General features: G+C 42.0%; 1 protein-coding gene across 1 annotated transcript in view; it reads right to left on the bottom strand.

Moving 5' to 3' along the window:
* Positions 1 to 3,501: 3,501 nt before the first annotated feature.
* LOC125439411 overlaps positions 3,502 to 13,478 on the bottom strand; it is a 117,413-nt gene continuing 107,436 nt past the window's right edge. The window contains exons 9-10 of the mRNA XM_048508516.1: positions 5,330 to 5,477; positions 3,502 to 3,924 (exon numbers count right to left, since the gene is read on the bottom strand). Coding sequence (XP_048364473.1) covers positions 3,905 to 3,924; positions 5,330 to 5,477 — 168 coding nt within the window. The 3' untranslated portion in view covers positions 3,502 to 3,904. The remainder of the gene's footprint in view (positions 3,925 to 5,329; positions 5,478 to 13,478) is intronic.

The following is a 13,478-nucleotide window of genomic DNA, read 5'->3' as shown; positions in this document are numbered from 1 at the left end:
TAATTGTGGGACTATCTTACTGGAAAGCAGGCTCCTTGCTGCCATTCTGATCAAGTGACTATCAGCACTACGGACATCATGTTGTTCCAGGAACATGAATTTAATCCTTTAAAATCATGCAGTTATGGATATTTCCTGACTAGAGTTGTCAATGCAAGCTTGGGAAATTCCTCACTTGGGGCAGTGAATGGGAAAGATGGAGAATGCGGAGGCTCAATGGGGATTTCATGCCATAGAGTCTGCCATATGAAGCTATTACTTCCAGGTCAATTGAAAATCTGGGAGAATTCTAGACTCCACCTTGAGGTTGGTAACTCTGCCCTGACCCCTATTCTACTTCCTGCCTCTGATGATTGGACAGAAAATTCTCAGATTGGGGATAATATCTTCCCATGCTACATCCATACAAGCAGTTGACTGACTTTCCTTGAGCTTGCTATAAATGCTTCTAGGTCAGTTTTGATCTTGGACTAAATAGCACCCATACCACAACCTTGTCTTTAAACATTGTGCTTTTCAAGCTGAATGGAAATTTATTGAAATAATATGATACAGCTGCTCCAAGTGCTGGTCCTTTTGGCCTCCAAGTCAAGCCAGTCATACCCACTGGTTATGAATCAAATTAGTTTAACCTATAACGGACATGAATGATAGAAGAAGTACCATTAAATAAGCTTCAGGTGTTGTGCAAAAATTCAGATTTATATTCTGACTCTTCCAGCATTCCTAGTTAGGAATGCTGCTAAATTTCAGGCATGTTCGAAAAAACAATAAGTTGTAAAATGTTGGTAGCTCGGTTGGATTCCTTGTGAGAAAAGTTGGAATCTCTACATGATAAATTTGATGTGCATTATGAAACATCACTCTCACAAAATATTGCCTTAATTCCCCTCATGGTTAAGGAACCTGTGCAAGGCGATAATTCAAAAGAGAATGTTGAAAGGCTTAAATAACCAAGAACTCTGTTCAAATGGAGGGAACTGGTATTCCTAAGATGTTGAGTACAAAAGATGTAAAAGTGAATCAGAGAGTCAGCATGTAGTGGTTAAGAGTGGTGGACTCTAATCTGGAGAACTGAGTTGGATTCCCAACTCTTCCACATGAAGCTTGCTGGGTGACCGTGGGTCAGTTAAACTTCTCTCAAAGCTCTCTCAGTCCACACTGAGGAAGACAATGGCAAACAGCCTCTGAACATCTCTTGCCTTGAAAACTCTATAGGGTTGCCATAAGTCAGACATTGCTTGATGACACTCACAGAAGTGGACCAGACCATCTGAGATTTAGGGTGGGGAGAGTGGGAGATACATATATTAACTAATTCAATACATTCCACTACTACTACTCAACTCAACAAATCTTTATTAGGCATTAGAAAGGAAAAGAAAAAAAAGAAAAGGGAAAAGACCAGACATTAACAAACCAAATCATATCAGGTTATTTCCTATGCCAGAAAGACCAATGCAGAGTAAACTATTCCAATATGTTGAGAAGAAATTTGGCTTCAGAGGTTACAATCAAAGGGGAATAATAATTTAATAAGAATATGACATTCCCAGGTACTGAGTATTCACTGAACTTTGCAGGAAACAAAGAGAAAAGATTGGCCCTAAACTCCTCATATTTAGAATAAAGAAGCAGAATATGTTCCATAGACTGGACCTCAGAAATACAGTGGGAGCATTTTCAGTCTTGTTGGGCAGTCTTAGTGAACCTCCCTCGAAATACTGAAGAAGGGAAAGAGTTACAACGTGCCCTGGTAATTGCCCACCTCTGGTTAGGGTCAGAAAGTCAGGATCAAATAATCTGCCATCTGATTAATTTTAAATTTAATGTTGTAGTGGAGGGGGGAACATAGGGCGTTTTCCCACTTACCTCCCCTCCGCTTTGCTGCGCGCTTCTCTCAATGTGCGTCATTCCAGGTGTGCGCCCTGGCTTCCGCAGAGCGCGGGGGCATCAAAAGGCGCCGTTGCAATGAGCGCCTGGAATGACGCGTGCTGAGGGGGCGCAACAGCAGCAGCGTCGGGGGCCCTGCGTTGTCGCCGCCCCGGGAGACCCCACGCTACTTGTGCGCAGCAAAAGGTAAGTGGGAAAACGCCCAAAGTTTGTCCTGCAAGGTTTGGAATTATTGATCTAGAAGCCATCTTTTCAGTTGGAAATAGATTTCAGAAGCAGATAACGTTTGGAGGGAATCCCAAGAGAATCCCAGAGAAAGAATCTTTGTTTCAACTAGAGACCACCACCTAGAGGCCTGAAGCTGGGGAAGAATATGGTAAGTGAGGCCAGAATTTAACAGTAATTACAACCAAAGGGGAAGAATTATTTAATAAGAATATAACCTTCCCAGGTACTGAGCATTAATTGAACTTTGCAGGAACAAAGAGAAAAGATTGGCCCTAATTCCACTACTAGATTGGCAAATGGCGGTGTTTGGGGCCAAAAGGCTCAAGAAGTTGATTAAAGCTGGCTCTGCCTCCAGGAACACCCCCTACAGTACTGGCACAGGCTGCTGCACTTGGGTTTGGGAGGGGAGACTGGCTGGGCTGCTGCCAGGCCAAGTGAGAAGGCACCTTGCTGCTGCCGCCCCACCAGGTCCTGGTTTGGGGATGGGGGGAGAGCAGGCAGGGGATTGACTAAGAAATTGCTGCCAGGTCAGATGGGAGGGCACCTTGCCACCAATGGGCCCTGCTTACTCCTGGGCTGGAGGGAGGGCTGCTGGGGTACTGGCTGGGCTGTGAGGAATGCAGTGGGGCCAATCACTGTGCAGGACTCACTTCCACGCATGGCTTGGCTGGAACTGAGTCCTGCGTGAAAAGTGGTTGGAAGTGAATCATCACCACATGTTCTAACCTTAGGAAATACATCCCGTAAAGCCTTAGAAATTTTTAAAAAGTGTTTCTATAGAGACTATAAAGTTAGGTAGCAGACTGTCCAAGTGTGTGTCCCCTTCTCAAATCAATATGCACTGGCTGTCCAATGCTCTCTGCTCCTTGACTTTCTAGATTTGGTAGCATATCACCCAAACCAATTTCCTCCCTGTAACCTTCACTCCACTCTTTGCTTTCTTAGGCTCTGAGTGCCTGAAATGCTCTTGTTTGTTAGTAATTTCTTTTGTTTTTTTTAAATTAAAATCCCCTTTTCAATATCAATAGTTCTCCTTGCTATTTCTGGGTGAAATCTCCAAAGAAGGATACCGCTAAACACTGGTGGAGAATTCTGCTGTTGCCTGCCTCTCGCTTTGGTGCCTTCAATCCTCTAATTCCCCAAAATTAACTATTAGAAGGCAGAACACCAATTCGGTAATAAAACAGATATAAAATATTGAAAGCTGATAATGTGGTTGATAAATACTTTTAGACAACAATATTTGTAAAATTACATCTTTTAAAAGGATCCTTCAAAACCAGATTCTGGTTTTAAAATATTTAATAGGTCTTTCCAGTCTACAGGAATTTTAACAGCAAATTTTCAAAGTTGCAAAAATATCCAACACAGCTCCTTGATTGTTATTTATTTACTGAGTGCAGAGATCAGTATCCCATTAGTGGGCAGTAGCCTAGATGTACTGGTAGTGGTATATTTATTACTTGTGTGAGGAGTAGTAAGTGTGTGTGTGTGTTGAACAAACCAAAGAAAACCTGGTTTTACTAGGTATCAGGGCTCAACAGGCTAATAATCAGTGGACAGCCTAGGAATAAAATCGACATTTCTCTTGTGGTTCACAGTACATGTTCCAGGAGCCAAAACAGCGAAGTCAAAAAGAGCAAAAAATTTTTGCAATTTTAACCCAGTCTGAAGTCATCTGTATCATCCAGTATAGGCAAACATGCAAGATGAAAAAAATCTTATTTGATCATGATGAAGACTGTTCGGTGCCTGATGATATGTGCATCCTCAAATTGATGAATTAGTTCATGCCAAGATTGCCTAAAAATGAAAAAGAAAATGATCAACTTATTTAGACCATAAATATTACAAGCTAACCCAGCCCCCCTTTGCAACAAGCCTATACCTCTAGTAAAATTTTGGGTCTCTCTGTGTGGAGGGCATAAGGATCCATCACTTACTTCCTTACAGTTATTCCAGGACATCACCCTTTCTGCTGTGGGATTAAAAAGCTTCCAAAGCAAGGTTCTTGGGAGTATGTTCTGAGGTTGGGACAATTTTAAATGAAGCCAGCCACAGGCAGGCTTATGGGCCCTTTTTCCATATGATTTTGATTTGCACCAGTGGTGGGATCCAAAAATTTTAGTAACAGGTTCCCATGGTGGTGGGATTCAAGCTGTGGCGTAGCGCCAATGGGGCGGCTGGTAGGCAGAGGGCTGACCGACAGAGGCGTGAGTCCGGGCATTCAGGGGCGGGGCATTCCTGGGCAGGGCTGTGGCAAGGACGCAGCCGCTGCACCGGTCCTTGGGTGGGAAACGAATGCACGCAGGCTGCCACGCATGCCAGGTCACCTCCTGCTAGACTGCTTCAAGTCCTGCGCACTACTGCTGAGAGGAGGGGTGTAACTAAGGCAAAAATCACGTGGCAAAATCACCAATTAGTAACCCCCTCTCAGCACACACAAATAATTAGTAACCTACTCTCGGGAACCTGTGAAAACCTGCTGGATCCCACCTCTGGTTTGCACCCTTGTTAGTGTTGCACAAAATTTCATGGGCTTTGATTATACATAGAGACACATGACATGAAGCTCCCTTGTAACATCAGACTATAAGGGCAGTATTTTCTACTCTTGACTGGCAGATGTTCTCTGAGGGTCTCAGAACAAGACCTTGCAGATGCTCCGAGCCTTTTAACTGGAGATGGCAGAGATTAAACCTGGGGCCTTCCACACACATACTACTGATCCGTGGTCCCACACTCTTATTTTTGGCATGCAAGTTGACATTTTGAAGAAGAAAAGCTCCCACTGAAAGGCAGCTCCATCATAAGCAATTGCTCTTAACAAAGACACCTCAACCACTTGCCTCAACAATGGGAGGGCATCACACTGGGCATCATACTACCGATCATAGCCTCTGAACAGGCAACTGCTACTTGTAAGGTTATGATCTGCTGTGGAATTCACATTCCTTCCCGTTCCCTCAGCAAGTGCTATGCCAGGTAGGAGATACAATGGATCGCCTCCTTCATAGGGATAAAATAGCATCAGTTTCCACTCTAAAAAAAGGCAAACATCCCCTGGAACTATCACTTAAAACAAGAGGGGTCTTTTTGTTCAACATAACGCTCCTCACAATCACTTAGTGTTTACTCTGCCTTACTATCACTTAGTGTTTACTCTGCTTCATCGTTACAAGCCAGCTGCAGTCACTGAAAGTAATACCTTTCCACCTTGCTGTTCTCTTGCTTCTTTCCCTTATCTTGATGTCTGAAGAAGTTCCCAGCATATTATCCATTTCACTTACGTGCTCCTGAATGACTGAGCCAGCTTCATTGTATACAAAATTTATTCCATTAATGTCACAGAAAGTCTGGAAAATACGGGATCGGGAGACATTGTTTGTGGCACAGCTCAGCGCAGATCTCAAGTTAAAAGAAACAAAAGCAAGCAGACTTTGGGCTTTTTTATAAAAAAAATGAAACCACAGATTAACAGATCTTTTGTGTGTGAAATTCGGTACTGTCATGCCAATAACCCAGTTTTGTGGCAATGTACAATTTGGGTTTCATGGTTGAATTCCTCTCCTGGGTTTTGTGACAATTTTTTAAAACAGCACTGCCATAATAACACTATAACAGGAGAGCTATTATGAACAGATTATTCTTCAGTAATATATGCAATAGTAGGATCAAAGCAATAAGCACATATGAAAGGTGAATCCACCTAGGGTTTTTCCCGCCTTTAACTGAAAATAAAAGTGATAGAACATGAATATACTTGAACTCAGCTTTGCCTCCTGTATGTTACATTGCTTATATGTGAAGAAAAAGCAACTGCATTGCATTGACTACTTTTGCACCTGCATGGACAATAACATTCAAGAAGCGATCATACGAACTGATTGCAAGATTTATAGGTAATTTATAGGTAATAGCTGGATTTATAGGTAATCACCGAAAGGGTATGGATACCCCCAAGAAATGCCTCAATTTGAAAAATTCAGGCTTACTTTCCCCACTTTTTTGCTTTATGTCTTTTAAAAAATTGAAGAGAAGGCAAACGAGTGGCGTAGGGTGGCAAGCTAATTTTGTGAGAAAACTAAGGTAATTCTGCAAATTGTCCTCCTCAAATTCACAGATGCATCTTAACAGCTTGCCAGAAATTTGTTTCCCTGCTCAGAACATGCAACCATGACACAAGTTAAATCAGAGGGTGGTTCCGTAAGGCCAGTACTGATTTAAAGTCCAAATGTATTTGGGCAAAGCTGGGCCAAGAACACAGCAGAGAGCCTATACCAACATGGGGGAGTGGCAAAAGCCAGGTCCGAATAGGAAAGATCAGTATTTAAATTCAGGCCTGAGTTTCCTCCAGCTCTTTGGTTCATGGTTATGCCATTCTGTTCAGACTGACCAGTGCCTTAATACTGTTGGTTGGATCCAAACCATGGGGACTGATTTAAAGATGCATTTTTCATCGCAGAAAACATCCTTTTTATGAACTTTTGGAAGCTTCATTTTTTTTACCTTCCAGCATTACATCAGTTACACTTCCTCCTTTTTCTCTAAGAGTAGCCTGCAGCTGAGCAACTAGATTCAAGTCCAGTAGCACCTTAAACACCAACAAGGCTTTTGGAATATAAGATTTCGAGAATCAAACCCGCTTTCTTCAAATCCCTCCCTTTGCTAGATACTTTCTTCTTTTGTTTATGGTCGTTTCCCCTCTTACCTCGACCAAAGGTTGCTGCACGCTACTCCCAGCGGGTGTCATTTCTGGCACGCTCCCAGGCTTCCCCACGACCCCACGCTCTGTGCGGGGTCATCAAAAGGCGCCGTTTCAAGGAGCACCAGGAATGACGCGCGCTGAGGGGGCGTGACAGCGGCAGTGTCGGGGCGGCTGCGTTGTCGCCGCCCCTGTAGTAGGGAGTGCCGGGGGACCCCGCGCTACTTGGGGAGAGTAGCGTGCAGCAGCAGTTAAGTGGGGAAACGACCTATGTTACAGACTATTTCTTTTTGGTTCCACAAAATATTTTGAAAGTACTTAATATAGTCATCTTGCTGAGGCTAAGTAGGTCTGGGGCTGGTCAATGATAGGATGGGACACATCCTTGGACTTCAATATACACGACTGTAAACTATTCAATGGATACAGTATATAGGTAACTCTACCATAATGGAACTCACAAATATGAAAATTGTACTAGATAATGCCCCCATTTATGATCTACATAACCCAATAGACTAAATAAAAAATGTATCTGCATGGTGAAGGGTATATCTGGAACACAGGGAGAAAAGGATGGAGCCCTCTGAGGGACAGAGAAAAGGTAATGCTGCCAGGGAACACTAATGGGTTTGAGGAGAGGAATGTACTGGGGACAGTAAAGTGACTATGTGGAAAAGGAACAAGGAAACAGAATCAACCAACAAGAAAAATCAACTGGGGTGGTGATGGTGGTAAAGAAATAGATTGCAAGAGGGGGGAAAAGGGAAGGAGACATGTAAAGCTAATAGAAAATTTATTTTAAATTGTTCCACATCATTTGCATAATTCATGCTCCAAAGTGCAGTTCAAATACAAGAATGAGTTTAGGGGGCACATGAAGAACAATTAAAACAAAAACAATCTGCAACATTTTGTTGTGGGTCCACACTTGTAATATATCAAATGCCACTACTGCTGCTCTCATACCCCTAATAATCACATAGCATTTTAAATGCTGTAACAAATTTGCATACAATTAACTGTAACATGTATACATAGAAATAGATCTCAATTGTGCCAAGATATTATTGGACAGTGTAGGAATACTAAAGCAATTAAAGCACAGGTGGTAGTTTCTGAAAGTGACTCAATAACAGTAACCTTTTAATTAATCAACTTAGTCCAAAAGTTCATTTCATGGTGTAATTATAAAAGTAAGCAAAAATTATAATTGATGCATTTTGTCAATCTGTGTAGCTGCAAGGTACTTTATGAAAAGGTTATATTTTTGTTTAGGTAAACTGAACTAATATTGCTTTGGTAATTATCTTTGACTTTACAGTGTGCACGTATGTGTTTTTCACTTGAATCAGCGAGAAGATATGCTAAACAAACATTATTGCAAAGATTTAAATGTTTAAAATGTGAAATTAAGTATATACGTGGAGTGAGTCCTGACAAGAAGTTAGCTTTGGTCAAAAAAAGTTCCCTTCTTCTCAAAGAAAGTCACATGAGGAACCTGGTGGAATTAAACATCTTGACACACCTATTTTTGTTATGTACTATAGATATGCCCGAAGCAAAGAAGACTCATTTCACTCAAGTGGAGTAAAGTCTCTTCAGAAGTGCAGATTATTTGTACTTCCTATGAACAAACCTTCAAACACAAATTCTCAATTCAAATGATGCAGAAATACATGAGGAAGTTAGCTTTTGATATGCAGACTTTGAATAGATGTGGAAGGAAGAAGACAGTACAGAAAGATGGACAGAAAGTATCGGTTCCCAAGGTGTTCCCTCAATAATTCTAGTCCGTTTTATTATTTATTTATTTATTTATTTATTTATTTATTTGTTTGTTTGTTTGTTTATTATATTTATATCCCCCCCCCCCCCCGAAGGCTCAGGGCGGTTTCCATCAACAATAAAAGTTTAAAACATCGTATATATAATTTACCTAAAATACATAAAATACTAAACTATAGATGTAGGCAACGATCGAGCAGCTGGAAAGCCCAAATGGACCTCAGTGGTTCAAAAGTCTCTAAATGCCCAGCCTCTAAATACACCGTCAAATTTGAAAATATGTATTTTTTCCATTTATGTTTCAATCCCATTTATGAAACATTCATGTATCTTTGTTGCATGCCTCACTATATTCATTCATTTCCACCATTATATTAATGCTTGGTTCCAATTGGGACAACGTTTTCTTATTCTCATTTCCTCCCTCTCCGCATATCCTTGTGCTTTGGGATGGACCACTGCCAGCTGGATCTCTATCTAGTCCAGACAGAAGTGGAAAGGCTCACTATCTCTCTTGTGACTGGATAAAGTGCAAGTCTAACGCAAAAAGCATTTAATGTAGAGATCTAATGCATATAGCAGCAACCGACTCAACGGGGGCAGTTTTCGGTATTGTGGCTGTGGTGGAGCAGAAATAGGCAAAGGAATTGGTTGCTGTACGAGATTCAATGCTTACAAGAAGGTTTGGCAGAAATCTCGTGCATTTCGATTGGCTCAACCAAGAAGTAAAGGCATGGGCCAGGAGCTAGAGTTATATAAAGAAGCCACCACCCTGAGCTCGGCCTTCTTGGCTGCCGAGACTCAGGAGCGGCGTGACCCTCCCACCCTCCCTATTTCTCGTTATAATTGAATTGTTACACATGTTCTGCTTTGCTATATATTTCGTCGCAGCCCGGCGGGCGGGAGTCGCAACATCTGGGGAGAAGCCGAGCCAGGCGGCCGGTCTTCTCCATGCTTGTGCCCTGTATAGGGCTGGGGGGTGTGGCGGGCCGGTAGGCAAGCCGGTAGGCTTAGCCGGTGCCTGACACCCCAGCAAAGAGGGGAGGAAGGTGGGCCGGTAGGCAAGCCGGCAGGCTTAGCCGGTGCCCGCTTCCCTAAGCAGCAGGAAGGGTTGAAGCCGGGGGGTTGCCCCTGGAGCTCCCAGCTTCCTGCAGGTGGCCCCAATACGGATTGGGGATTGCTTGATGTTGCGACCCATTTGTTGCCCAGCTTCTATGTATATGGTTATTGTTGATAATTAATAAATTGGGCTGTGGCCCAATCCATTTCCAAGCCCGTCGTTGTTGTGTGATGTTTGGCAGAGAAGGGTCTCACCATCTGCACGAAAATGAGCAAATGTCATCTTTGACAAACTCTGCTCTGCTTTCTTCATACATGCACAATCCCAGCGAAATCAATGGTATTGTTCACAGTATATGGAATAACATTTCTTTCTTTTAAAAGGGCAGGCGGGTGGAGGTGGAGATGCCCCAAGGTGGTCCCCTCCCAAGATTAAACATTAGGCAACTGGTTTATCTTTACCAGGAAACGCTCACGAGCCGCAAGTTATTCAAAGGCTGGTGCAAGTTATTTGAAGGCTGTTTATATGTCATTCCCAGATCCAACAACAATGCATAAAAGCGTGCCGCCCAGCATTTTATAAAAGTATATTTTACTCAAGCAGCCACAAAAATATTCAGTGCTCTGAAGATTAAATATCTGAATATTGCTTCTGAAGGAACAGCTGTCAGCTTAAATCTAAAGTCTAGTTTGTTTACCGATTGTATTTTATATTTGTTAGGAAATGACACCAAATGGCAATAACATCCCAGAAGTGTTCTACTGGGGAATATACATGCCCTTTGGTTACAGTGTACATATCTTTATACTTAATGCCAGTATATTTTCCCTAGAATTATGTTAAATATGTAAAAAGCCTTTCCTCATAAAGGTAAAAATGCTTGATGATTCCAAGCTACAATTTAGCATTAGTGTCAAGAGTGTTTCGGAAAATAAGCTACAGTTACAGCTTCATTCTTTTTAAGTGTCACTTGGCATACCATATCTGATCTTGCATTTCAAATACGCCCAGATGATTTTATTCACTTTTTAAGACGTACCAGAGAGCTTAAGCATCACACACAGCATATGGAGGGATGTAAATAGCGTCACAAAGTAATAGGTTAGTTACCTAAACTGTCTGATCTCATTACACTTGCTTCATTTCAAGCGTTTGTGGGGTGGAGGGAGGACCTCTTTTTCATCCTATCCGGGTTTAGAAAAGGCTTAATCTTGGCTTAATTTATTCGTTTAAGATAAAAATCATCCTCTTTAAAAAGGTTTCTTGTGCAAAGTTTACTTTCACTTTTCTTGCCTTTTATTAAAGAACTGATTTCTCATTCAGTTAAAGTGACTTTATCTTTGCCCTCTTAATAAGAAATAAACTCTAGTCAGCCAAAGCCGAGATAAAAATCATTGCCCCAGTTCTATCTCTGTACAGATGACAACTTATCTATAGTATTATAACTTCAAAATGCAAAATCAAAATGCAGAATTCTAAAACTTAATAATATCCCATCCATTACTAAATCAGACAATTAAGGAATGAGGAAGAATACGAAAATATTTACTTTGGGAAGGTTATATGGGTGATGATATTTGGAACTCCGATCTAACTCATGGTGTCACATCTTTCTTTGTTCAAATCCTCCTCAAACACAACATTTTCCATGAAGACTGTTGTTCTATCCCCGTGGTGGCGAACCTATGGCACTCCAGATGTTCATGGACTACAATTCTCATCAGCCCCTGCCAGCATGGCCAATTGGCTGATGGGAATTGTAGTCTATGAGCATCTGGAGTGCCATAAACCTATGTGCCACCACTGTTCTATCCCCTAGTTCTCATTGCCATCTGAAATTGTTCATGTAGATAAGGGATGAGTGGTGAGGAAACATTTGTAGTCGGATGAATCAGAGGCTGGTTTTTCATGGCGAAATTGCACCAGTGTGAGCACGGGGAATATACCTGTGCATTCAAGGATTCCTCATGGCTCCCAGAGCAGCAGCATGTCTGCCCCTCTGTTTCCTCGGCACCGCCACGTGGTATTGCCTTTGCTTCATGAATTTCAGAAATTGCTAGCAAGGGGGTACTTTTTAAATACCCCTGGGCTAGATTTAATGTTATGCCTTCTGCCTTGTTACATGGCAGATTCAAGAAGCAAGAAAAGGCTAAAAGATTGTGCCCATGTAACGATGGCTCAGTTGAATCTCTGGCCCACCAATTACTACACAGTCTCAGATTCAAGGAAATCAGATCCAAGTATGTGAATCTTACTCCTATACATTTACCCCATCTCCCCGATTTAATTAGATTACACTACTTGTTGGACAATCCTGATCCTTCTCTCTGTATGATAGTGGCAGACTTTCTCCCGGAAATTACTAAACGCCAGTAGGTTTCCTTCGACCTAATATTTATTTCCTGTATTGTATATGTTTTTTAATCTGTTTTTTATTATTGTTGCACTGTTGTCTATGCCAATAAAGGCTTGCTAATCAAAATACCCCTGTATTTTCCCCACCTCGCCGTTCTTGCCCGGCCAACACTTTCCACGTCAAAAGTGTGAGCCGGAAATGCAAATGGCAAAGATGGGGCAGAGGCTCACATTAAGCAGAGATCACATTAAGCAGAGGCTTGTGTGTAGCCTATAGAGCCACAGTGGCAAAAATCCATCTGCTGGAGGAGGGGGGAGATTTACAGGCAGGGGGGTTGAGATCAGCAGTATTTCTGGGAGAACTCCAAGCTCCTCCTGAAAGATGGCAGCCCTAGATCTACTGCAGGGCTTTTCCCCACACAAACCTTTTAAAACGTTTGGAGGCCAGAAATAAAATGTTTTCTCCATGGAGTTCCACATTGTTTTCACCCCAAAATGTTTTTTTTCCAGCTTCAAAACATTTTTAATGAATTTCCTTTTAAAGTGATTCTCTGGCTTCAGTGTTTTGAAAACGTCTTCAGTTGCTATGCAATCTATTGACTCTGGGCCTTTCCCCACTTACCTTCTGCCCCGCGCTACTGTAGGCAAGTAGCGCGGGGTCCCCCGGCACTCCCCACTACAGGGGCGGTGACAACGCAGCCTCCCTGACACTGCCGCTGTCACACCCCCTCAGCACGTGCCATTCCTGGCGCTCTTCCAAACGGTGTCTTTTGATGACCCTGCACAGAGCGTGGGGTCATGGGGAAGCCCAGGTGAGAGCAGCACGTGGCATAGGGGGTTCGTGGCAAGTGGGGGAAAGCCCTCTGTTTCCCATGCTTCTCTGCATCCTTGAACTTCCTCCTTGGCACCATCTGAACTCACTCGGTCCCCCCCTAGCCTGTTTATTGCCAGTATTTAGCTGTTAGTTCTTTTATTTTTGGGCAGCCAGTCCTCGAGGCATCGAGTATACGAGGTGTATAGAATTCAGCACAAGATTGTGAAAAGTATTGAAGCGTTAATTCAACATAGAACTTTTTTAAAAAGGAAAAATAATGAGGCGGGGCCTGGAACCGTTTCAAGGGATTAGTGCGAACAAAACAGGGGGGAGATTGAAAATGTTTTTAAAATGTTTTACAAACATTTTAGGAAATTTGTGCAGAAAAGACCACAATCTTTTTTTAAAAAAAGATTTATACAAACAATAGAGCGTTGAGCTTTTCTATCATGGCCTGAAATACCATTTTAGCACATCCTTTTATTTTTTTTACCAAATGTCAAGTCTGAAGAAGAGCTCTGGAGAATCTCTTTAAGCCAATTTACTTCAAGAAAGATATAACTCTGCTTAGGAGTGAACTGTATAACTTTTATTTTATATATATATATATATATATATATATATATATATATATA

This window comes from Sphaerodactylus townsendi, linkage group LG09 (genome assembly GCF_021028975.2).
Source record: "Sphaerodactylus townsendi isolate TG3544 linkage group LG09, MPM_Stown_v2.3, whole genome shotgun sequence".
NCBI lineage: Eukaryota > Metazoa > Chordata > Lepidosauria > Squamata > Sphaerodactylidae > Sphaerodactylus > Sphaerodactylus townsendi.
Note: the sequence above shows the minus strand (reverse complement) of the source record. Positions and strands in the feature narration are given on the sequence as shown.